This window comes from Microtus oregoni, unplaced genomic scaffold (genome assembly GCF_018167655.1).
Source record: "Microtus oregoni isolate MIOR12 unplaced genomic scaffold, Mior012 000001F_ref0000356, whole genome shotgun sequence".
Lineage (NCBI taxonomy): Eukaryota > Metazoa > Chordata > Mammalia > Rodentia > Cricetidae > Microtus > Microtus oregoni.
Window position 1 is genome coordinate 9,699,794 of NW_024543060.1, and position 27,121 is coordinate 9,726,914.

The window sequence follows — 27,121 nt, forward strand, 5'->3', positions numbered from 1 at the left end:
GATCAAGGGGCTGGAGAGATGGCTCAGCGGTTAAGAGCATTGCCTGCTCTTCCAAAGGTCCTGAGTTCAATTCCCAGCAACCACATGGTGGCTCACAACCATCTGAAATGAGGTCTGGTGCCCTCTTCTGGCCTTCAGGCATACATGCAGAAAGAATATTGTATACACAATAAATAAATTAAAAAAAAATTGATCAAGAACAGTATCAAGGCAATTCTCTGGGCCCTTCTCCTGTTAAATCTACAGATTTGAATCTGAATCTACAGATTTGCTTGTGTTTTTTTAAAGATTCATTCTTATTATTTTAATTATGTTTATGTGTGTAATGGAGTATACACACATGAATGCAAGTGCCTAGAGCTCAGAGGTGTCAGATTCCTTGGAGCTGGAGTTATAGGTAGTTCTAAGATGCCTGATGTGGGTGTTGGGAATTGAACTCAGGTCCTGAGGAAGAGCACTTATGTTCTTAATCACTGAGCCATCTCCCCAACCCCCATAAACTCAACATTTTCTTTCTTTCTTTCTTTCTTTCTTTCTTTCTTTCTTTACTGAGGCAGAGTCTCACTACAGAGCTCTGATTGGCCTGGAACTCATGATGTAGACCAGGTTGGCCTTCAACTCAAGAAATCTGTCTGTCTCCTAAGTGCTGGGATTACAGGCATGTTCTACCATGTCCAAATCAGAGTTTTAATCTCTTTCTCTTTTTAAGAGTGTTTAGTGTGCGTGTGTGTGTGTGTGTGTGTGTGTGTACACCTGGGTACCACAGAGGCCAGAAGAGGGCTTCAGATCCCCTGGAACTAGGTTCATAGACAATTGTGAGCTGTCATGTGGGTGATGAGAATGGAACCCAGGTCCTTTTGAAGAAGAGTCAGTGCTCTTAACCCCTCTATCATATCTCCAGCCCCAGAATTTCCATCTTTATTTATACAAAATTCTCCTTAATGCCTTTAACCTAATTGTTCATTTTGGTAGTCAGCTCCTCCTGATGTGGCCTAGCAACTCTGACTAGAGGAAACATAAAGCCAGGCCCAGTGAGCCCCCCACACTGCAGACCTGCAGACACGCCTGTGAGTGCACACATATGAAGTGGCCAACAGGACAGAGAACTATCACTCACTGTGCCGTGGTTATTCTGTCTCTCACTGGGCCTGTGGATGAGCAGTGGCTGGTCGTCTTCCTTGACTGTAATCCCGTAGTTTTTGCTGGAGTAAGAGAGTAAGAAACAGTGTCACCCCTCCCTGCAGCTCCGGCCAATGCTGCTACAGCTTACAACAGGCACAGGGCCCTCAGAGAATCCATCAGAAACTGATCATAGTAGACTTAAGTGGAAGAGGCAGGCTACAGTTCCCTTGCTAGTAGACGAAAAACAGAAGCTGTAAGCCCAGGAGAGAAGCATGTGAAATATCATCATGCTAAAGGGCTCGGACAATAAAAGTCTACTAATTAAAGAGCTGAATTCTACTTCTCTCACCAGACAAAAATCAACAAGAGAAATACAATTCACAGCCCAAAATTCACTTATGTAGTTATTGCCAAAAGAACCTACTGTAAAGGCAACACATTCAGGCCAGACCCCACAGACAAGCTCACTGGGTCTCGGGAGTATTACTAGTTTACGGATCTGTAAGTGTCTGTACCCTGCTATTAACAGTACTCAATAACCCAGAGACTGGAAGAGCACATCACACCCCCACCCTCAAACCCAAGCGAGCCTCTTGTACCTGTAGTACTCCAGGAATGTGATCTCCTTCCCATCAGACATCACAAAGCTGTCTTTAGGGGTCTTGTTCCAGTCCACATCATCGATACGGTAGGTGCGGTTGTTGTAGCGGGTGATGACAATACTGCCAACCAGGAGCTTGCTGCACTCGTCCTGGAAGTGCTCCTTGTTCTGCTGGTAGATAGCATGCCTTGGGGAGAGGCAAGAGGCTTTGCATGGCATCCGTACACTCAGTCAGGGTCATAGGAAAAGGGCTGGGGGTGCCAAAATAATGAGGGAGGGCCTACGGACTGATCACAGCTTTTACTCCTTATTAGTCACAGTCATGATGTGAGTCACCTACCTTTTTCATTTTAGTACTTATTGTTATTGTTTTAATTATGTGCATGTGGTGTGTGTGTGTGTCTGCAGGTGAGCATGTGCACATGACTGAAAGTGCCAGAGAAGACGGGCAGCATCAGCTGGGGCAAGTGCTCTTAGCCACTAGGCCATCTCTCTAGTCAACCCCAACTCACTTCCTCTTTGGGAAACATGGTTTCACTATAATGTAGCCTTGGCTGGCTTGGAATTTACTATGTAGGCCAGGATGGACTTGAACTCACAGAGATTTGCTTACCTCTACCCTTTGGAGTCTAAAGGTGTCAACCACACTCAGGTAACTGTTGGTTTATTAACTGAGGTTCCCCAAAGAAAAGTCACTTGCATTGTTAAAAAAAAAAATGCTCACACCTTTAATCCCAGGATTCAGGAGGGAGAGGCAGGTCGATCTCTGAGTTTGGCCAGCCTGGTCTAGAGTGAGTTGCAAGACAGCCAGAACTGTTGCACAGAGAAACCCTGTCTGAAAAAACAAACAAAACAAAAACAAACCAAAAATTGAGACCAGAAAGCTAGCTCCGTGGTTTAGAGCACATGATCTCACAGAGGACCAGTTTCAGCTCCCAGCGTGTAACATGGAGGCTCACATGTAACCATCTGTAACTCCAATCCCAGCAGATCTGATTCTCTTCGGGACTCTGTGGGCACAGAGACACCTGTGGCACACACATGTAAGTACACACAGGCAAAACACCCATATACATAAAATTTTAAATTTTAATTAAATACTCATGACCTCCAACTAAAACTAAGAGTGGAAAGTTCTGTAATTTGTCCATAATTTTTATTTTAAACCACAAGCTAAACCATAAGTGTTGGGCCTAAAGAACCATGACTAAGTGGTTCAGAGCACAGAACATCTCTGTCCCACAGCTTTGTAAGGTTGCTCTGCTCACAGAGACGCCCTTCTTTGATGTGTGCTCATGGGGCAAAAGGGTTTGTGGCTACTTCTAGTGAACTTTAAATTACTGTTTTAATCTGCTTTTTCATGCCAATCTAAAGCAAAGTGGCAACGTGGTGATGCCAGTCACCCTGCACAGCGCCTCCTGGGCCGAGGGTGCTCATATTTCATTACAATCAATAAAGCACCCACAGAGGGCTGAGGGGACAGAGCGATAATGAGCCACCCTGAGGTTATCACCTACAAAAAGTTCAAAATCCTGGCCTTTTCATACCTAAAACCACACACACACACACCCCACGCACATTTATCAGAACAACTTTTATATACAAAAAATATGGATAATTTAAAATCTAAAAACAAAACAACAACAAAAAAACGCCATGAGATGCCTTGGTGAGTGAAGGCACTTGCTACCGGATCCCCAGGAACCACATGGGTGGAAAGAGAAAACTGACTTCTGTAAGTTGCCCTCTGACTTCCATATACACTCTGAGCACAGGCATACACGGGAACACATGCAAGTAAACAAGCAAACAAACACACACACATATAAAATGTAATTAAAGGCAAATAAATTAATGAAAAAATAAATGGTTTTTATCTTTATCAAACTGAAAGTTTTTATGTGCCAAAGAGTTCTACGAAAAATAAGGCAACTGGGCCAGGAGTAGTGGTATACATCTTTAGTCCTATCAGGAAGGAGGCAAAGGCAGGCAGATCTCTGTGAGTTCCAAGGCCAACACTGTAAGTTCCAGACCAGTCAGGGCTACATAACCAGATCCTGTTTCACAAGAAAGAGGGAGGGTAGAAGGAGGGAGGGAAGAAAGGTGCTGGCTAGTCTTATCTGAAAGGAGAGAACCTCAAATGTGAACATGCCTCCATAAGATTCAGTTGTAAGGCATTTTCTTTTTTTTCTTTTTTGGTTTTTCAAGACAAAGGGTTTCTCTGTGTATCCCTGGCTGTCTTAGAACACACTCTATAGTCCAGGTTGGCCTACAGAGATCCTATAGAGGCCCACCTACCTCTGCCTCCTGAGTGCAGGAATTAAAGGCATGAGCCACAACTCCCAGCTGTAAGGCATTTTCTCAATTAGTGATCAATGTAGAAAAGCCCAGCTCATTGTGGGTAGGGCCATCCCTGGGCTGGTGGTCCTGGGTTCTATAACAAAGCAGGCTGAGCAGGTCATGAAGAGCAAGCCAGTAAGGAACAGCCCTCTATGGTCTCTGCATCAGCTTCTGACTCCAGGTTCCTGCCCTGTTTGAGATCCTGACTTCCTTTGATGGTGAACAGTGCTGTGTAAGTGTGTAAGTGATGTGTAAACCCCTTTCCTTCCCACGTTGCTTTGGTCGTGGCCCTTCATCACAGCAATAAAACCCTAACCAAGATAGGAAAGACAACGCACATGAAAGAAAATATCCTGCATTGTGTATCTGATAGGCTATCTGTATCTAAAATACACAAACCTTACAACTAAAAAAGGCATTTTAGAGCCAGGCAGTGGTGATGCACACCTTTAATCCCAGCTCTTGGGAGGCAGAGGCAGGTGAACTCTGTAAACTCCAGGCCAGCCTGGTCTACAGAGCAAGTTCGAGGACAGACTCCAAAGCTACACAGAGAAACTCTGATTCGGAAAAAAAAAAAAAAAAAAAAAAAAAAAGGAGCACTGAAGAAATCACTCCATGGTTAAGAACACTGGCTGTTCTTCCAGAGGACCCAAGTTCAATTCCCAGTATGTACATGGCAGATCACAGCTGTCTATAATATAACTCCATACAAACATACATATGGGCAAAACACCAATGCATGTGAACTATAATAAATAAAAAATTTTAAAGTACATTTTAAAATGGGCCAAAGATCTAAATATTTCACCAAGATACACAAACGGCCAAAAAGGTGCAGGAAAAGCTGCTCAATATCACTGGTCATAAGGGAACTGTGGTCAAAGCCATAGCGAGACTCACTTACATACAAAGGGGGTTAGGTCACAAACAGATGGCAAGTGAAGCTGCAGGTAAGGAGCCTTTGACCACCACTGGCGGGGACATAAGTGCTGTGGAATATTAGTTTAAGATGTGTGACATTCATTTATGCTGTGGATGTTTGTTAAATGATGCAAAGATGTGTTGCATTCTTTTATGCCGCATTTGTTTAATTCTGTGGAGCTGTGTTACTTTGACTGCTATAACACTTGATTGGCCTAATAAAGAGCTGGGTAGGAAGAGAGAAAAAAAATTGGGTTGGCATGCAGAGGGAATAAATAAGAGAAATCTAGGGAAAAGAATGAAGAATGAGAAAAGAAGGAGAGGAGGATGCCAGGGGCTAGCCACCAAGCCACACATCCAGCCATGGAGTAAAAAAAGAAGATATATAGAATAACAAAAAGTAAAAAGTCCAGAGGCAAAAATGTAAAGAGAAATGGGAAAATTTAAGTTAGACAAGCTGTCTAGGAACAAGACAAGCTAAGGACAGGCGTTCATAAGTAAGAATAAGTCCCTGTGAATTTATTTGGGAGCTGGATGGTGGGCCCCCAAACAGTCAAAAAACCAACAATACATAAGTAATGTTCATCTGTTCTTGGGCTAAATAAAGACTTAAAATAGAGCACATGGAAATGGCAACACACACACCAAGATCTGGACATGCAAGCTCATAGCCAAACAGTGAACACAACAAGCATCCCTCAAATAGCTCAGTGAGGTGACTTAGCAGGGAAGGGCTCCTGCTGCCCAGCCTATTGACCTGAGCTTGATCCTTGGGACCCATGTAAAAGTGGAAGGAGAGAACCAACACCAAAAAATTGTCCTCTGACCTCCAAACCCAAGCAGCAGACACACCTGCAAACATGCAGCATGCACACACACACATTAGTAAATAAAACATTTAAAGATCACTTTTTTAAAAAAAGAAAATACTTGGGGTTAGAGAGATCAGTGGTTTTCTAGAGGACCAGAGTTCAGCATTCATGCTGTATAGCTCACAATCTTCTAACTTCTGGTCTCCCTTGTACACATACACAGCATATACTCATACATACATAATAAAAATATTTTAAAAAGGAAAATATAGAATACCAATATGGTAGAATATTGTTCCATGCAAAAAAAAGAACGCTGTCTCATGTTTATAACATGGATGGATCTTGAAAGCATACCAAGACACAGAATATTATGCATAATATACTTTTTCATATGAAATGTTTGTAATAGACAGAAAACAAATTAGTGTGTTAGGATTACAAATCTGAGGCCAACACGGGCAAAATCCTGTCTCAATCAGTGGAAAAAAAGAAACGGGGAGAGAGGGAGGAAAGAGAGAGAGTGAACAGAGTGATGGTTTCTGTAGGTCTCATGGAAAAGAAGGACACTGATGGCCAACGGGTGTGGGCTTCTCTATGCAATGACGAACACGTCCTAAAACTGTCTGCACCGACAGTATACAGCACTAGATACACTAACAGTCACAGAGCAGCACCCTCCAAGGAAGTATATTTCATAGTTTGTATCTCAATAAGCTGTTTAATAAGATCACACTGGGGCCAGCTAGATGGCTCAGTGGGTAAAGACACTTGCTACCAAATCTGAAGACCTGAGCTGGATTCTTGATCCTCAAGGTGGAGAAAACCTATTCTTACAAATTCTCCTCTGACCTTCACACAGGTACATATACATACACACAAACAGATGTAAGAAAAATCATACACAAGCTGGAACATAGCTCAGTGCTGGGATGCTAGCTTACCATGCATGAGGCCTTGGGATCTGTCTCCAGTCACAGAAAAGATCAGACATATACCTATTATCTCAGTCTTTGTGGGTCAGGAATTGAGGTGGTCTAGCAAGGCAGTTCTTAACAAGGTTCCAAGCCAGCTGTAGACACTTCAAGGCTGAGCAGAAAAAAGGCGCATCTCTAACATGACGGAAGTGAGCCACTCTATGGGGCTGCCCTGCAACGCGGCCTCTGGCTTCTGCCTGGGTCTTCCCCAAGGACCCTGAGATAGCCCACCACAGACAGGAAGCACAGTCTTCCTACTCTACCCTCCTGCACACTCTGTCACTAAGATGGGTGGGAAAGCCCAACCAACACTGCAGAGCAGAGGCCTGCACAAGGACCACACAGACCCCACCATTATTAGGAACGGAGGAGGAGCCTCTCCTTGACCAAACTCTAGCTGGGCTCTTCCTCTCCAGGCTTCCATTTTCACCACTGCACTAGACTTTAGCAAGAATCTGGCTCAATCAATTTAGCTTGAATTCCAACCTTGATATCTGATTGCTTTCCATGCATATCTGATCAAACCCTTCATTCCCATCCATCATCCCCACCCATCCAGGTGATGTGCTAGGCCTGCCACTGCAAGAATACTCTTCTGGCTAGACACCCTCCCTCTCTGCAGGGCTTCCCTGTTGGTAACCCCTTCTGCTCTCCCCTATGCCGTTACTGTTTTAGACATTCCCTGTTGGTAACCCCTTCTGCTCTCCCCTATGCCGTTACTGTTTTAGACATTCCCTGTTGGTAACCCCTTCTGCTTTCCCACTACACCGTTACTGTTTTAGACATTCCCACTTCCCAAGTGGATGTGTTGGTATGCGCCTGTAGTGCCAGCCACCTCGGGGGCTACCCAACGAGGAGTTTCTGTTTTGTTTTGGAGACAGGGTTTCTCTGTGTTGCCCTGTCCTGGAACTCACTCCGTAGACCAGGTTATGAATGTCCTCGAACTCAGAGATCTGCCATGCCTCTGCCTCCCACGTCCAGGGATTAAAGGTGTGCGACACCACTGCCTGCTCCAACCGAGAGTTTGAGACTAGCCTAGCAGCATAGCAAAAGCCCTCCTAGAACAATCAATCCCCTTTTGCCCGTGGTCTTCATGGCTGAATCCACCCCTCTCACCAATGGTCCTCGCTCAGTCCACCTTACCCTTTCTGAACAAGTGTCACATCTCTTTTCTTTAACAGAAACCAAACTGGATAAACTATAGCAAAACTTCTGAAAAGACGAAAATTAAGGACAATTTAAAAAACAATTGTATGGCTCAGCAGCTGGCAGGTAAAAGCATTGGCTGCTCTTACAGAGGTCCTGAGTTCAATTCCCAGCAACCACACGGTGGCTCTCAACCATCCCTAAGGAGGTTGGGTGCCCTCTTCTGGCCTGCAGGCATACATGCAGGCAGAACACTATATACATAATAAATAAATAAATCTTTCAAAAAAAAAACCAATTGTAACACAGGCAGCTGACTTTTGAATACAAACCATGTAAGCTAGAAGATAATGGAATAAAGACTAAACGTTAGAATATCTACCAAGTGCAGAATTTTAGTTTAAAAAGCAAAATAAACATCTAAATTGTCATCAGCAAATCCTAAACGAAATGACATACTCTAAGTATTATTTCAGGCAAAAGGAAAACTATTAGAAAGAATCCTAAAATTACAGGAAGGAACATAGAACAAGCAATATTTCAGGAGACTACACTGAGAAACCTGAAGGAAACTGGCAGTCAAAATTCCATCATGGAGAACAAGGGGCCCCCAGAGATTGATAGGAAGTTAAAGGTTGCTAGTGGGGAGGAGCTAGCGAGGTCCCACCCCTCTCTGAGGATCCGATGGCTGCTGGGTGACGGGAAAGCAGTTTCTTTAATGACACCGGAACAACCCTACGCTGTTGAGTCACAAAAATATGCCCAGCAAAAGAGTGCACAGCGTTAGCTCTGAGACCTGACAGGCAGAAGCACCAGGAAGTAGGTGGGGGTAGCCCAGCCAAGCCAACCGGCACCAGTACTCAGCAGACACTGAAGATGGTCCTGAAGTCCATTAAATCAATTACTGAGATTGTAGCAGCAGCAGGTAACACTGAACCCACGGGGTAAACCTATTTGTTCGCTACTATTTAGAAGCAGTGAGGTTATTCCTGAGTAATGAAAAAAAATCTACTATTTCTAAAGACTGAGCTGTTCTGACCTCTGGGAAAATAGCTTCTCTTTGGCCATTTCCTGGGTCTGTAATAACATAAAGAGTTCTGAGGATGAAAGTGGTCATGCCAGTAGCAGGGTCCCCCGAATGCCACAGATCTAGAGTTGACTGGCTTTGTACTGTAATCATACTAGAAGCCAACCCAGACCACAGTGAGTTCCAGTACAAAAAAAAAAAAAAAAAACAAAAACAAAACAAACAAACAAAAAAATACCCCAACCCATCACCTCAGCCTCTGTGTGACATATGAGGGTGATACCAGGCACAAGACTTAAAAACAGGGCCCAGAAGAACCAGTTTGATCTCGTCCACCCAAGAGATCCAACTTCTTGGAGAACAGCAGATGCCCATCTCACTAGACTTCAGGAGACAGCACATCCCTTCCACTCTCTGTTCTGTTTTCTGAGACAGGATCTCACACTGTAGCTCAGGCTGATCTGGAACCCTCTACATAGCCCAGGCCAGGCTTGAACTTGAGGTGATCCTCTTGCTCAGCCCTGGGGGAGTCACCATACCAGACTTTGGTTCTTTTAATACATTTTATGATTAAAAGTCCCCACAGAGGGGTAAGTGGAGGGAATGGGAGGAGAGGAAGGAGTAGAAACTTGGATTGGTATGTATAATGAAAAAAAGATAGTTTGTTTCTTTTAAAAAAAATTTTAAAAAAGTCCCCACAGAGCAGAGTCAGAAAGCAATTGCGGGCTGGAGAGATGGCTCAGCAGTTAAGAGCATTGCCTGTTCTTCCAAAAGGTCCTGAGTTCAATTCCCAGCAACCACATGGTGGCTCAACAACCATCTGTAATGAGGTCTGGTGCCCTCTTCTGGTCTGCACTGCAAGCATACATGCAGACAGAATATTGTATACATAATAAATAAATAAATATTAAAAAATAAATAAAAAAAAGAAAGTAATTGCATGTTATAGGTGGATCATTCACTCACATGACATCCAGCACAGAATCATTCCGAATGACTTTATGAGAGACATCAGCAAGTAGGAAGAGCCCTCCATCTGTCCTCCGAATGCTGGCTGCATAGCCAGGCCAGATCTGCAACCTAACGAAAGAAGTGTTCCAAGAGCATCAGGGCCACAGAATTCCATGCCCCAATTAGACACAATACTCATACTGTCCTTTCCAATAATAATAAGGAAGCCCTGGGGGGAAATGTAATCAAGTCAGTTATCAGTACAAATTTACTAAAAACACAAACAAAAAGATTTAGTTGATTAAATTGTGGTTAGCATCATAAAATACGGGTGAAGTTTTTGTCCTAAGTATAGTGGGCAATATGAAAAGTTTCCAGAACATTCAAAACTGAAGGAGGAAAAAAACAAATCACCTACCTATGTTGCTGTAGCACCATGGCACTGGTAGGGTCGTAGAAGTTTCTCCCTACAAGCTTCATATCCAAAAGTTTCATTACCCTGAAATAAATGTGAGGGTGAGTTTCCTTTCTCCTCCTCCGAACTGGGGGTGAAACTCGGAGCTTTACAATCGCTAGGCAAGCACTCACCACCGAGCCGCATCCCAGGCCTAATAGAAAAAGCTCTTTCGGTCTTAGCTATGGCCTCCTCTACAAACCTGAAGGTGCAGAGAAGTTTTTGTGTTTTGCATAATGTAGCTTATGTTTAGAATGATCTTGCTATAGAAACGCAAAGCTAGCAAGGCAGTCATCTGGAGTTTGAACAAATGGTTGAAGGCTCTCTCAGTGCCCAACTCACCAAACACAAGGCTATTTCCCAGCCTAACTGCGTTACTGTTCACCATGAACTAAAGAGAATGCAAGTAAACTAGTTTCCAAATTTGTGAACAGCCCACCAAGGGGACCGTGTTTGTTCCAGTTCGCTTTAAGTTCTGTTTCATTAAATAAGAGGTAGTTTGGGATTAACACCTGTGCAAAACTGAAAGCCTCTAAAAAAAAAAAAAGATAAACAATTGTAAGCTATGCATATTTTTTAAAGCCTAGAAAATATCTGCCAGCAAATATGTTTGCACTCTGAGAAGTCTCTTCACCCATAACCCTATTAAATAAACAATATTGACATCTGTTTTGGCTGAATATGGTTGCTCATGCCTGTAATCCCATTAGGGAAGCTGAGGCAGAAGGATCAGGATGGGCTATCCTCAGCTATTTATCAAGTCTGAGACTAGCCTGAGTTACATGAAATCCTACCTTAAAGCAAACATCTGGTCTGAAAATTCCTAAAACTAATCCAAAGGAATCCATTTGCCTACTCAGCTACCCACACGCCTAATTGCAGGGATCCAAATCTGACCTATCGAGTGAGAGATAACTTTTGAATGAGTTGATGCTAAGGTCACCCATTAAGTGCTTCCAAGGCCACCCACAGACACCGTGTGGCACCATCCACACTTCCTGGGGAGCCACACTCCAAGCACGGTGAACTAGAGGCGCGGGCTGCAGCAGCTTCCTTACCGCCGGAAAACAACATTGTAGAAAGGAATGCACAGGTCAGAGCAGGGCTCCAGGATCTTCGTCAGCTGGATCCTAATGCTGATCTCGGCATCGTCCGTTTTCCTCTGGCTTTTTAACTCAACAACCTAACAAATATGTACAAGGAACAAGAAGTTACAGACATGAAGTCTTAGCCCTAACTTACTGAGTTCTACAGCTCAAAATGTAGTTTCAACTTCCCCCTCACTCTGCAGCCTGTGCTGGCAAAATCAGTGTGACAATAAATAGATAAACAAAAATAAATAAAATTCAAAGTTGAAATTTTAAATCTTTATTTTTTCACTGTATGCGGGTGCCCAAGGAGGTCAGAAGGTGGCGCTGAGTTCCCTGGTATTAGAAGGATGATCAAGAGCCACCCAGTACCGGTGCTAGGAACCAAACCTGGGTTCTCTGCAGGAGAATCAAGGCTCTTCACTGCCTAGCTATCACTCCAGGCCCTGATGTTGAAAATTTGAGTGATTCTTTGCCACAGAGGTCAAAGTTTCTTACCACTCCACCTATGTGAAAGGTCACTTCTTAAATTTAAGTGGGGGATCTCTGCTGTGTCCTGCAGAAGTCTACCTTCTGTCTAAAAATGGGAAGGAGCAAGTCAAATGTCCAAGGGGTCTGTACTTCACCACTATTAGAACCATCAGAGCACACGGGAGTTTCACCCACACCACAATCTCCACTAGGTCTCACTTGTTGAAGCTTGACAGGAAGATAGAGAATAGATCCATCAAAAGCAGTGACGTTTCCCGTGACAGTCTGATGGTCCTTCAGCATGCCAAACCTCATACTTTTGCACTCCACGTTAGGGCTGCAAAACAACAAAAGAGGATTTTAGTTCAAATTGAATCTTATTACAGCTGTGTAGTAAGTCTATTATTTTAAGAAGCAGTTTTTTGTAACTACGACTCCACCTAGTGGTCACAGTTATAATTACACAGCTGATTAAAACAATGAGGCAAGGATACCTGCTTGGATAGAAACATTAGATATTGTACATCTACCAGGCTTGGAGTGTATACCTGCTGTTTAGCTACATGAGAGGCTCAGGCAGGAGGATCATCAGTTTAAGACCTCTCTGAACAACAGAGAGAGATCTGGACTGAAGGAAAACAAAACCAACACTAACTCATAATTTTCGCTAGCTAGCTTCACGTTTCATGTACTCCCTTCTAGACTTCAGGGCAGGGTCAGAACACTAAGGGCCATGCTGTAAGTATCTAAGACTTTACAGGAACATACGACCATGCATCTCTGCTGTCCTAATACACAATCAGACACAGCATAGAAACTCCTGAGCGTGGCAAAGCCCCAATGAAAGTTCACTTTAAAACAAGCTGTGGGCCAGACCTGACCTTGGGCTGACTGTGGTTCGCCAATCACTGCTGTCTTCAGAGGCACACGTTTTTAAAGTGTTGTTTCCTTTTAAGTGTTTAACGTCTTTCTTCAGGATTTATTTTTACATATGTGTATATGCATGTATCTGTGTGTGCCAGAAGAGGGGAGCAGTTCCCTAGAGCTGGAGCTACAGGAGGGTTGTGAGCCACCTGATACAGATGCTAGTAACTGCAAGAGCAGCCAAGTTCCTGTCGTTGTCGTGGTGGTGGGGTTTGTTTTGGTTTTTATTTCTGAACATTTCTCTAGCCTTTTGTTTTTATTTTTTTGTTGAGACAGGGTCTATGTAGACCAGGCTGGTCTTGAACTCAAAGAGATCCACCTGCCTCTGCCTCTGCCTCTGAAATGCTGAGATTAAAGACATATCCTGCCATAAAGTTGGGGGTTTTTTTTGTTTTGTTTTTTTGTTTTTTTGTTTTTCGAGACAGGGTTTCTCTGTGGCTTTGGAGCCTGTCCTGGAACTAGCTCTGTAGACAAGGCTGGTCTCGAACTCACAGAGATCCACCTGCCTCTGCCTCCCGAGTGCTGGGATTGAAGGCGTACGCCACCATTGCCCGGCCATAAAGTGTTTTTAAAAGTTATATTTTAATCATTTTTCATACATGGCAACTTCAACTTTTCATTAATGTACTGTAACAAACTGGCAGCTGGCCGGGCGGTGGTGGCGCACGCCTTTAAACCCAGCACTCGGGAGGCAGAGGCAGGCGGATCTCTGTGAGTTCGAGGCCAGCCTGGTCTACAGAGCTAGTTCCAGGACAGGAACCAAAAGCTACGGAGAAACCCTGTCTCGAAAAATCAAAAAAAAAAAAAACTGGCAGCTGGGCGGTGGAGGCACATGCCTTTAATCCCAGATGACCACGGAGGTCAGAAGAGGGCATTGGATCCCCTGGAACTGATGTTACTGATGTTAGTGTCTCTATGTGGGTACTGAGAACCAAATCTTGACCTTCTGTAAGAACAGCAAGTGCTCTTAACTATCGATCCTTCTCTCTGGCCCCTTATAATACTTAATAAATTTGTATATAAACCGTGCGGTGGTGGCACACGCCTTTAATCCCAGCACTCGGGAGGCAGAGGCAGGTGGATCTCTGTGAGTTCGAGGCCAGCCTGGTCTACAAGAGCTAGTTCCGGGACAGGCACCAAAGCTACTGAGAAACCCTGTCTTGGAAAAAAAAACAAGTAAATAAATAAATTTGTATATAAATTTACAAATTTTCCTGGTGTGTAATTTTCTACTTACGGCATCAAGTCCACATTCAAAAAATTTCAGATTCTGGAGGACTTCAGGTTTGGGGTTTTCAGATGAGGACAATCAACCTACACTTAGAGCAACATCCTGACATTGGCCTTGCTGTCCCTAGTCTGTGAGAAAGCTTAGGAGACCAGTGCACAGCAGCATTTTCCACGTTATCAGTATCTCTCAGCTACCCCACATCACCTTCACGCTGTGGCGGCAAAAGTCCCTAGTGCTAGAGATTGTTGTTTGATGTTTTATTCTTTTGGCTTTTTGAGGGGTCCACCACCCAGCTCCCAAATAAATCATACACAGAGGTTTATTCTTAGTTTTGAATGCTCAGTCTTAGCCTGGTTTGTTTCCTGCCACATTTTCTTATCTTAATATCCTAACCCTTTTGCCTCTGGGCTTTTTCCTTTTTTTACTTCTGTAGATCTTACTTCCACTCTCACTGAGAGCACAGCTGAGGAGACGGCTTAATTTGTCAAGTTCTGACCTTGCAAATACAAGGATCGGCACTCAACAACCCCACCCGAAACCCATGTAAAAATACAGGGCAGGATGGCATCATCTAGATTTTTGGTTTGGTTTTTTTCTTTTCTTTCTTTCTTTCTTTCTTTCTTTTTTTTTTTGTTTGTCTGTTTTTTTCGAGAGAAGGTTTCTCTGTAGCTTTGGAGCCTGTCCTGGAACTAGCTCTTGTAGACCAGGCTGGCCTCAAACTCACAGAGATCCGCCTGCCTCTGCCTCCCAAGTGCTGGGATTAAAGGTGTGCGCCACCACTGCCCAGCGACATCACCTTGTTTATGAACCGTACATGTATAGTACCTGTGGAGGCCAGCAGAGAGTGTTTATATACAGTGCAATTCTGGTCCTCTGGAAGAACAGACAGTGGGTTTAACCACTGAACCATCTCTTCAGCCTCCATGGCATGTTCTTGTGTCCCCACAAACAAGAGGATCTCTGGGGTCTACTGGTCACCCAGTCTGGCCTAGTTCAGTCCAATGAAAGACCTTGTTTTGAAAGGTGTGAATGACATTCCTGAAGATAACACCTGAGGTTTTTTTCTGGACTTCACATGTGACCACTTGAATACATGTACATACGTATATAAAAACCGAACACTATGTATGATCCAGTAACCCATTTACATATATAGATCTAAAAGATATACAATCATTTCAAATCAACATCTACATACAAACCTAGATTTACTTTAGAAATTTCCCAATAGCCATGACATAGTCATCAGCACATGGATACAGAAAATGTGAAATACACACTAAAGTTCCTTCCCATATCCTTTACTGTTCTTCTGAAAGTTCCATGCATGTATATAATGAACTTCAGTAGTTTTCACACTATTACCCTATCCTCTCCTCCCTCTTCAGATAAAGCCATTCTTCCTAAGAAGTACTGAACTTGGGCAGAGACCCCCTGGCTTGACTGCCAGAATTCCAGGTAGACCACCCACCCTCAGACTCTCTTGGTATTTCCAGCCCTGTCCCCAATGTCCTCTCCTCTCTTCATCACCATGCCCCTGCCCCCGACTCAGGCAGAGACCCCCTGCTCAACCATGCTAGTCAGCAGAAGTCCAAGTAGGCCACTTTGAGATTCCATCTTACACCTGTCAGAATAGCTAAGATCAATAACATAAGTGACAGCGCATGCTAGCAAGAATGTAGAGCAAGGGGAACACCCCTCCATTGCTGGTGGGAGTGTAAATTTGGACAGCAACTATGGAAATCAATATGGCAGTTCCTCAGAAAATTAGGAATCAATCTACCTCAAGACCCAGCTATACCACTCTTGGGCATATACCTAAAGGATGTTCCATCCTGCCAAGGACGCTTGCTCAACTATGTTCATAGCAGCTTTATTTATAATAGCCAGAAAGTGGAAACAATCTAGATGTCCCTTAACCAAAGAATGGCTAAAGAAAATGTGGCAGCCAGATAATAGTGGCCCATGCCTTCAATCCAAGTCCTCAGAAGGCAGAGGCATGTGAATCTCTGAATTTGAATCCAGCCTGGTCTACAGAGTGAGTTCCAAAACAGCCAGGATTGTTAACAGAGGGAAACCTTGCCTCAAAACCACAAACAAATGAAACAAAGAGAAAAGAAAGAAAATGTAGTATATTTACACAATAGAGTATTACTCAGCTGTTAAAAATGACATCACAAAATTTGCAGGCAAATGGATGGAACCAGAAAACATCATCCTGAGTTAGGTAACCCAGACCCAGAAAGACAAACATGGTATGTACTCACTCATAAGGAGGGATTTGTTGTTAAATAAATGATAATTATGCTATAATCCACAGACCCAGAGACGCTAAGTAACAAGGAGGGGTCTAGCGGGCACAGAAGGATCTCCCTGGGAAGGGGAAATAGATTTGTGGGTTGCCTGACAGGGGGTGGGGACAGGAATAGGAGAGATCAGGTGGGGTAGGATGGAGGGAGGGAGAACATATGGGAAAACAAAACTGGAACTGGGAGGGTATTTGGGGGACAATGTGGAAACCTAGTGCAGTGAAAACTCCGGAATCTATGAAGGGTGACCCTAGCAAGGCCTCCTGGTAATAAAGGATATGGAGCCGGAACTGGCCATCTTCTGTAACCAGGCAAGGCTCCAAGTGGTGGGACTGGGACACCAACCTAGCGACAAAACCTTCGACCTATAATTTGTCCTGCCCATAAGATGTGCTAGGGCAATGGTGGGGCAGAACTAACTTGCGGGGGTGGCCCACCAATGACTGGTGAAATCTGCAGTCCACACCAGAAGAGGGAGCCCATGCCTGACACTGCCTGCGTGACCAGGAACTGGAGGCTGGATAGCCCAGAGACCCAGGGTAGAATCAAACACGATTGGAGCCGGGCGGTGGTGGCGCATGCCTTTAATCCCAGCACTCGGGAGGCAGAGGCAGGCGGATCTCTGTGAGTTCGAGGCCAGCCTGGTCTACAAGAGCTAGTTCCAGGACAAGAACCAAAAGCTACGGAGAAACCCTGTCTCGAAAAATAAAAAAAAAAAAAAAAAAAAAAAAAAAAAACACGATTGGAAAAAAAATCAAAAAATTCCTAAAGATGCTCTGCCACACTCATAGACGGATGTCTAACCCAGGTGTCATCAGAGGTTTCCTCCAGCAGCCAGTGGAAGCAGTTTCAAGAGACCCACGCCAAACATTAGGCGGAGAAAGAGCCCAGGTTGGAGGTCTCCATAGGGTTCCTCCCCTTGAAGCATGGGAACCTCATGGAAGTGAGGGAGGAGGCACTGTAAAAGAGGGGTCCAGGAGGCAGTTCTCAGAATCAACTAAGCAGGGCTCACAGGGGCCCACAGAGACTGAAGCAGCTATCATGTCTGGGTCTGCACAAGGTCCTCTGCATAAATGTTATTGTTGTTGACCTGGTGTCTCTGTGGGACCGACAGTGGGAGTGGCGGTGTCTCTGACTCTTCCGCCTGCTTTTAGGACCCTTTTCCTCATACCCAGTCTTGATATGAGGGTTTGTGCCCAGTCTTTTTTAAAAAAATCACAATACAAAGTAAATAAATAAATAAAACTAGTAAGGCTTTTCTGAACGCAATTAGGAAAAAAAAAAAGTTCCCCCTCTGACTTTCATGTATTTTTAAATTTTTATTTTATTTTTATTATATGTGTCTGTGCACATATTATTGTTTTTATTAAATGTGTGTGTCTGGTCCCTGGGGATACCAGGAAAGAGTGTCAGATCCCCTGGAACTGGAGTTACAGCTGGTTATGAGTCACCATGTGGGTTCTGGGAATTGAATCCCAGGTCCTCTGGAAGAGCAGACAGTGCTCTGAACTTTGGAGCCATCTCTCCAGCCCCTGGCCTTAGTGTCTTTGTGTATGACCCACTGAGTTTCACTAAGGTTGCTTGTATGATACTAGTTACTACAATACAGGCAACTTTTAAAGACTACACTAGTGAAGAAAATTATACCAGTTCCCAACAACCATCAACTACCACTGTCTGTCAGCAGGGACAGGGCCTCATCAGCCCCTCCTCCATCCATGAGAAAATGTTAGCAGCCGCAGGGAATTCACAGATGCAATGGTTATGCCCTGCTGAGAGTCTGTGCTTTGTCTTCTTAGCGGCACATTTTCTATCCACAGCTCTTAGCCTTCTCTCCATTCCTTTTCCACAATGCTATATGAGGTTTGGTGGGAGGGATATAATTACTCCACTTAGAACTGAGCACTTCACAATCATTTAATTCTTAATACTCTGACCAGTTACAATCTCTGTAGGAACTCACTATGTAGCCAGACTGGCCTTGAATGAAGGACAATTCTGCTTTGGCCTCCAAGTTCTGGAATCACCATAGTGTTGCCCACACCTCACTTCTATAGTTGTGAAAAGGAACTCTGTCATTTGCAGTATGGAAGGAGCCTGTAAGACATTATCTTAAGAGAAATTGGCCAATTACTAGCTCTCACTTACAGAGAGAGATGGCTCAGTGGTTAAGAGCACACACTGCAGCTGGTGGTGGCGGTGCATACCTTTAATCCCAGCACTCAGGAGGCAGAGGCCCACAGCTGCCTGTAACTCCAGCTCCAGGTGGATCTGACACCTCTGACCTCCTTGTACACCTGCACACATGTGCACATACCCATGCACAGACACATAAATACACATAGTTTAAAATCCTTTTTAAAGATCTCACTTATAGGGCTGGAGAGATGGCTCAGAGGTTAAAAGCATTGCCTGCTCTTCCAAAGGTCCTGAGTTCAATTCCCAGCAACCACATGGTGGCTCACAACCATCTGTAATGAGGTCTGGTGCCCTCTTCTGGCCTGCAGGCATACACACAGACAGAATATAATAAAGAAAGAAAGAAAGAAAAAAAAAGAAGAAAGATCTCACTTACAAGTGGCATCTAAAAACAGAAAAACCAAACTCATACAGAACAGAATAATGGTGAGATGAGGAACAAGAGATGCCATCAAGGCAGCTGTGCTCTGTGACATGGGAGAGTGAGCTTCAGTGAGTGACCATAACTTCTAATACGCTGCTCAGAGGGACTTGATTGTTCTCCCCGCAAGTAGGTGGTGTCCCAGGTCAGGGGGTGTCACGATGTGTGCATACAGGAAAGCATTAGGGTCAGCTCCAGTTACAGTAACTGTAAGAAAAGTGCAGGTCTCCACCCTCACATTTCCTTCACATGTATTTCAAAACAGCTGTTTTTCATGATTCCAGCCAATGACCTCTAGAGAAAGGCTTTCCTATAATTTTATGAAGAGAACATAAACTACTAGGAACCATTATGCTTAAAAAGTAAGAAAAAAGTCTTAAAATGTTGCTATAAAATTAAAAATTTTTCCTTTGATTTCAAACCGAGTTTATTTTATTTTTTAGATTTATTTTTATGACTTTTAATCATCTGTATGTGTCTGTGTGTGGGTGTGGTGTCAGGTCCATCTGGAACTGGCATTACAGCTGGTTGTGAGCTGCCCAATAAGGGAGCTGGGAGCCAAGCTCAGGCCCTCTGCAAGAGCAGCACATATTCTTTTTTTTTTTAAAATTTATTTATTTATTGTATATATAATATTCTGTCTGTGTGCATGTCTGCAGGCCAGAAGAGGGCACCAGACCTCTTTAAAGATGGTTGTAAGCCACCATGTGGTTGCTGGGAATTGAACTCAGGACCTTTGGAAGAGCAGGCAATGCTCTTAACCACTGAGCCATCTCTCCAGCCCAGCAGCACATATTCTTAACCACTGAGCATCTCAATCCCACACCCTTGAGTTTAACCCTGGACTGTCACTGGAGAGATATGAAATGTCGATTATGATAATGTCTATATAAGAGGATCCAGGTTTTGTGAGTTATGGAACTTATACAAGTAGCAGGAATTTAAGACAAGGATAAAAAATTAGATGAGCCACGATCATGGAAGGACGCTGGATGCTACTCAGTAGCAGAGCACTGCCTAGCATGTGTGAGGCCCTGGGTCCAAGCGTTAGGACAGCCAGAGAAACAGGAAAGGCTAAAGGAGGAGCCTGTGCAGATCACAGCCCCTGAGCTTACAGTCCATCACTTCCACTTTAAATCCATGTCTAACCTCAGACCACAAAACTGTGCCTATGAAATCAAAGCCTGAATTGGGAAAAGAGCTAAAGAACACACACATACTAACTCTGAACTTCCTCCCAGAAACTTGAGTGCAGGCTTAGTGCATGGGGAACAGTCAGTGAGGAGCAGTTCAGACGAGTACCGACTTACCTCCAGACCATCCCTGTCCTCTAGAAAGTGCACAAGGGAGAAAAACAGCTGCACAAACCTGAAAGTCACATGATACTGATAAACTGCTTCATTATGACACTGGATTTTGATGAGGTTCAGTCCCAAAGACTGGGGTGTTCCTTTTGATCCTTGCTTGACCAAAATCTCTCTGGAACAGAAGGAAAGAAAAAAAGATAAAGAAAGAAGAAAAAAAGCACAAGCCAGGCATGAGAATAAACAACTTAGTTCCATCTACTCAGGAGGCTAAAGCAGAAGATCCCTTGAGGCCAGAAGTTCAAAGCCAGCCAGCTGGGACTACGACACACACACACACACACACACACACACACACACAGCATATACCCCAATAACCAACTGACCGGTCCCCATCAACAAGGAAAAGAGTGGGAAAAGAATTCTTCCCATTCCACTTACAGCTACACAAACTGGGAATCAAGGTATACAAGTGCAGCCACATCAAATTACACGGTAAAGTCATCCAGGCTGCCCTGCAAATAGGGCTAAAATAACCAAGGCCAGCTCTCTAGGGACAAAGAATTACTTCCAGAGAGATAGATGAGAGGCTGCTAATACTCCTCCTAGGTGACATCCTTATCTTCAACATGACAGCAAACAGTCAGTGTCATGTGGAAGGCAAGTGACAGGCCATGCGTCTGCTCACCGGAACACCCAACTGTTTATAGTCACAGGTAAACCCATCACTTCTTCAGGAATCTCTTTGCCTATCTCCCCTCGGTCAAAAGGCAAACACACTCCAACCTGTATCAGCCCAGATGAACGTGGACTCACAGGACAGCATCCACACTGATACCCAGCAGGCTGAGTGCAGGCTGCAGAAGCACCTCTGCCTCCACCATGCCTCCTCTAGAGCAGAAGGTGATCGGAACTCACTTTTCCTTTCGTTCCATAGTCAGGACTGGAAGGGGATCTGCAGGGTGCATTGGGGTCGGAGACAGAGTTAGAGGCTGTGGCAGCCGAGGGGGATCCCGAGCACTAAGGCCAAAGGCGCTGGGAGGTTTGTCCACTCCTCTGCCTATACTGCTGCCTGCTCTTCCCAGTGGCAACAAGGAAACATCAGAGCTGCCTCTTCCCAGCATTCTGAAATGAAGAAGAGGCAAATCAGGGCTTTCCTGGCTAGACAATCCACTCAAGTATACCATTCATTTCATTTTAAAAACTGGCTGTGATTTTATTACTGAACATGATTTGGTGGCGTGCAGCACAACACAGGGAAGCCCCCAGAAGTGCAGGACCCACCATGCGTCCAGGGGATCACTACTAGGGTATATTTGACCTCACAGCCATCAATGACGGGCCGCTTCTCAGTTATCAGGTCTTCAAATTCATTTGCATTAAACTTAGTGAAGCGTGGATCTTCTTTGAGGTATGGGTCTTCTGGCGGCCAGAGAACTTGAACTTGGCTCTACACAGGGCCTCAACAAGTTCCTTATTCAGCAGTTTGGTGTGAATGGACATGATGACCTGGCCAGTGTGAAGCCTGGCCACAACCCTAGGGCTTCTCATAGACACATACCTGTCTAGAGCCTAGACTGGGGACAGTACTAAGATCAGAGACATGAACAGCCTCCACAAAACTGTTTCCAAGGTCCCTTGAGCAACCAGGTCAGCAACACGGTACACACACTCCCAAGGAAGCTGTGGTGCAACCACTGCTACTGAGGACCCAAGGTGAGCCTTAGGATTCTCTTAAAATAGAGACCCGCTCATTATCCACTCTTCATATGCCCTGTCAAAGCCACCTTTCTAGGTAGAATTAAGGGGAATGTGACTCATATTTTACCATCAGGGGACCTTCTGAAGAGGCAAAAGAAGCTGTGGTTCCCAGTGGGAACTACTCTCCCTTCCCAATGGCTTCCTGGATGAGCGGCCACCAACTATTCCCAGGAAATACCCACCTTGGAACCCATCTTGGGAATGCTCATCTAGATGGTAACACGCCTAGCCCAGAGCCTCTCTTTACACCCTACATGTGAGATTATGGGACAAAGTGGCTTGACCTACCTACTCCAACCAACTGAAGCCTCTGCCAGCTTGCTGTCCCCAGCTGCCAGCACTGAAGGATCAGGCAAAGCGGAATGGGGTTCTTCTCTGTCTTTGAGAACCATGTTAGCGGAAAAGCCTCGACCTAGAACGCCTCTGCCTGCAAGAGCCAAACGTCAGCTGTTACTATGAGCTGAGCATGTCGCACACGTAGGTTTCTGAAGGCAAACCATGTGGACACAAGAGCCAAATCTCACCGGCCTCCGTCACACACGAACCAAGTGACACATATGCCTCTGCACTTCCAGTTGACTTCTACATACCTAGAGAAGGCACGTCTCGTTTTGAAGGGCTCCGGAAGGACGTATCAAGGCCCATGCCGCGGAACATGGACACCAGACCCACAGACTCCTAGGGAAAGGTAATTAGTAAGATTATCCTAAGAAATGGATTGGAACCCTAGAAACAACAGCTTTCTAAAAAAAATCGCCTTCTCCAAATTCTATCCGTGTTATAGGAATAAGAGATATCAGCTGGTGAGATGGCTCAGAGAATCAAAGTGCCTACTGTCAAGCCTGGGACCCACATGGAGGAAGCAGAGAACCACTCGTGACAGTTGTCCCCTGACCATCACACCTGCTCTGTCACATGTGCCTGTGTATACACATACCACGCATCTACACACAAAACAAATGCAAGTTAAAAAAAACTTTTTTAAAAAAGGATAAAGTTCTTCATAAAAAATTTCAACACTTCTCATCACCTCTTAGTAGACTTTAAAGTAAATGTAGTTGAGTTAAAAACTATGAATTTAGGGGGCTGGAGAGTTGGCTGTGCAGTTAGAGCACTGGCTGCTCTTCCAGAAGATCCAGGTTCGATTCCCAGCACCCATGTGGTAGCAGAGGATCCAAAGCCCTCTTTTGCCTCCACAGGCACCCGGTGTGCATGTGGTGCACAGACATACATGCAGACTAAACACCCATACACGTTAAGAAATACATTTTTTAAAAAGTCTATGAATTTGGCTAGGCTTGGTGGCACACACCTTTAACCCTAGCGCTCAGGAGGCAGAGGCAGATGGATTTCTGTGAGTTTCAGGCCAGCCTGGTCTACACAGTGAATTCGCAGGACAGTCAAGGCTATACAGAGAAAGCCTATTTCAACAACAGTAAAAACAACAACAAAAAAAATGATGGACAGTGTAAGAAAATACTACAAAATACTTGTCTGCTTTTCCAGGTTTTTAATATTTATTTACTTATTTTGAGGTATGATCACACTATGCAGTCCTTGCTGACCTGGAACTCACTGCATAAACTGGGGTGCCTCAAACTCACAGAAATCCACCTGCCTCTGCCTCCTAAGTACTATGATTAAAGGCATGTACTATTCACTCAGTTACTTGATATTTTAAATTTTATATGCATGACTGGTTTGCCTGCATGTATGTGTGTGCACTATGTGTGTGCTTGGTGCCTGTGGAGGTCAGCAGAAGGCATCAGACTTCATCCTAACGGCATTACAAACTGTTAAGAGCCAACATGGGAATGAAGAGTAACAAGTGCTCTTAACTGCTGAGCCACCTCTTCAGCCCTGGCTTTTTGCTTGTTTGTTTGATTCGTTTTATTATTAAATTTCAATTTATTGCCAGGCGGTGGTGGCGCACGCCTTTAATCCCAGCACTTGGGAGGCAGAGGCAGGTGGATCTCTGTGAGTTCGAGGCCAGCCTGGTCTACAACAGCTAGTTCCAGGACAGGCTCCAAAGCTACAGAGAAACCCTGTCTCGAAAAAAAATAAATAAATAAATTTCAATTTATTTAATTTAAAAATTAAAAACATTTTCTATCTCTGTGAATTAGTGTGACTATGGACATAGGTGTGTGCCACGGTGGGTATATGTGAGCTGGAGGACAACCTCAGGAAGAGGCCCTTGCCTTCCACCTTGAGACCAGTCTCTTGTTGCTTGTTTGCTGGTGCATACCCCAGGTTAGCTCATCTGGGAGCGTCTCTGGATTCTGCCATCTCCACTTCCCAGATCCCTGTCAGAGTCATGGGATTACAGGCAAGGGTCACATACATAACTGTGCCACTGTGCCCAGCTTTTCCATGGGTGCTGGAGATATTGTATACATAATAAATAAATAAATAAATAAATAAATATAAAAAAAATCACCATAGAATTGAGAAATTAAATCTGCTCACACTACAGCAGCAATAGCAAGGATCCTCTTTATCTTCAAGGAAGTTTTATCCAGGGATTTTTGAAAGGAACAAACTAAACAACTATTACCTTGGAGGCAAGATTGCTGTTAGTACTACAGAGCTAATCAGAGTAGAATTTGAACACTCAGAAGCAGCAACAGGTTGTGTTTGAACTTCTCATTTATATATGAAAGGATGAAAAAAAATGAAGAAAAGAGAGGACCTAAGCTAGAAACCAACCCAAGGCACCCACGTCCATCTAGTGTTTATTTCAGGCACTTTCTCTAGGACCTGAATTGCACAAGATGCTCTCTACTTGCCAAAAACAAACAAAAAATAAAAATAACAGCCCTTGATTTTACAGAAAGTATCCTATTTCCTAAGCCCTCTGAAGTAGTCTTACCTTTTGTACTGGCTGGAGCTGTGGACTGGATTCCTCTGGCTTTCTAAACACAAGGCCTCTGCCTGGAGGTCCTTCCCTACCCCAGCCTGAGTCCAAAGGTCTAGGAGTCTGGGGCCAACAGCCTGGCATCCGAACACACTGAGATGGATGAACAGGGGTGGGCCCCCTGAACAATGGCCGGACAGGATCCATTGAGAGACTGTAGAAATGGCTGCCGTTTCTGTTCTGATTACCTGCCAGCATTTTCAAAGGATTAGAGATATACCATCTGTTGTAAATAGAAGCTTTTCTGCTGAGAGTTGAGAGATGTACTAATCTATGGCTGTAATAAGTCTTCAGGAGTCAGTTTAATACTATGTCCACTAAGCAGAATAACAGTAACGAGATTCTACCCTAAGACCTAGGACCTGTCTAGTTACAAGTTCTTGGCCCGACAATGATGCCAGGACTTTCATCTTGTGCAGTGAGACTTATATACAATCAGAAAGTGGACAGTTACTGCTCAAGCCATACCGACTCCCTGCATGGAGACAGCAGGTGGGCACGAAGTCCTAGCCAAGGAGCTACTGGCAATTGATAGCTGGACGGTGGGGAGCCTTATCAGTACAGCATCTAGTAAACTGGCCATGCTCCAGAAAAAGGCCACATCCAGGAGAATATGGGCTGCACAAATTAGATTTTATGGATGTTTTTTTTTTAAAAAAAAAAAAAAACAACAACAAAAAACAGAACACAAAGTTGGGCCGGTAGGGAAGGGGAGTGGATCTGGGAAGAATCTGGGGAGGGATGAGTACAATCCTAACACTTAAGTGTAACATTCTCAAAGAACTAATAAAGGTTTTTAAATTCCCCCTGCTTGCCTTTTCTTTCCTTCAAAACAGGTCAGATAGATCAGTGACAGGTCCAGTCTCCTATAACAGATTCACTCTAAAGGTTTTTTTTTTTAATTAAAAAACATTTTTTTTTCTTGCCGGTGGTAATGAACACCTTCAATCCCAGACTCTGGAGGCAGAGGCAGGCAAATTTCTGTGAGTTTGTGGCCAGCCTGATCTATAGTGAGTTCCAGAACAGCAAGGGATACAGAGAAAAACCCTGTCTCAAAAAACAAAGTATTCGGGCAGTGGTGGCGCACGCCTTTAATCCCAGCACTCGGGAGGCAGAGGCAGGCGGATCTCTGTGAGTTCAAGACCAGCCTGGTCTACAAGAGCTAGTTCCAGGACAGGCTCCACAAAAACCACAGAGAAACCCTGTCTCACAAAAAAAAAAAAAAAAGTATTTTTTTTAGAAGCAGGGTCTTGCTATGTAGCCCTACCTGCCTTTCAACTCTTGACAATACTCGTGCCTCAAGCTCCCAAGTGCTGGCATAACAGGCATGGACCACCACACCTGTCTTATTTATAAGACAGGGTCTTGCTGTGTAGCTCAGGCAGGCTTTGAACTTGCATTCTTTCTGTGTGCTGGGATTATAGGAATAAGCTCCCACGTCCCATCAAGACTCCTAGTGGAGCTAAGAACAACATTCTAAGCACCTCCCACTAACCAAAGTCCTCCTTGAACTTCTCTACCTAAACAGCCTCTCTGGAAACTGTCCATCAACTAACCACCTACTGTAGAAAGGAACAAGGTTTTATGTATGGGTGTGGTTTGCTGTAGCTGACACCACCATACGATAAAATGACTGTCAACAAATACTTACAGCTTTTGTTTTGCTTTCTCCTTTAACCAAGGCCTTGTCCTTGTGCCCCCCCCCCCCATACACACACACAATCTATAGCTGTGTTCTACTCTACTCTTTTGGGTTTAGTTGCTTTTCTGAATCTTTATCCAGTTTTTTTTTTTTTTTCTTTCAAACACCAGCAAGCAGGACTGAGGTCCCCAAGGAACAAAAGCTTCCTGCTCTGAGCCTGTACTACCTGCTCACTCTCACAGGTTCCATTAAATGCCTTCCCTCCCCAGCTCCCTAGTGATGAGCCGGAGCCTATCTCAAATCCATCAGGCCTCTTCAGAATCATTTTATGGTTTTCAGATTTCAAGACTCACTCTGTAAAAGGTTTCTTTCATTGGCCTGACCTGCTCCTGATCCTTGAAGAATCTTTTTTCTCTCTTCCTTTATTCCCCTCTTGTGCTGGGGATCAAAGCCAAGGCCTTATGCATTCATTAGACCACTGAGTTACACTCCGCAATCTCAGA

The 27,121-nt window shown here is 44.3% G+C and overlaps 1 protein-coding gene across 2 annotated transcripts in view; it reads right to left on the minus strand.

Annotated features, from left to right (window-relative positions):
- Piwil2 (piwi like RNA-mediated gene silencing 2) overlaps positions 1–25,132 on the minus strand; it is a 54,336-nt gene extending 29,204 nt beyond the window's left edge. The window contains exons 1-11 of one of the 2 annotated variants that reach the window (XM_041675313.1): positions 24,932–25,132; positions 22,650–22,737; positions 22,348–22,486; positions 21,217–21,423; positions 20,363–20,473; positions 12,130–12,247; positions 11,410–11,534; positions 10,316–10,396; positions 9,913–10,026; positions 1,722–1,910; positions 1,118–1,202 (exon numbers count right to left, since the gene is read on the minus strand). In XM_041675313.1, coding sequence (XP_041531247.1) covers positions 1,118–1,202; positions 1,722–1,910; positions 9,913–10,026; positions 10,316–10,396; positions 11,410–11,534; positions 12,130–12,247; positions 20,363–20,473; positions 21,217–21,423; positions 22,348–22,486; positions 22,650–22,737; positions 24,932–25,123 — 1,449 coding nt within the window. In that variant the 5' untranslated portion in view covers positions 25,124–25,132. The remainder of the gene's footprint in view (positions 1–1,117; positions 1,203–1,721; positions 1,911–9,912; positions 10,027–10,315; positions 10,397–11,409; positions 11,535–12,129; positions 12,248–20,362; positions 20,474–21,216; positions 21,424–22,347; positions 22,487–22,649; positions 22,738–24,931) is intronic. The other variant, XM_041675312.1, reaches the window with a different exon arrangement.
- Between the last annotated feature and the right edge of the window lie 1,989 nt (positions 25,133–27,121).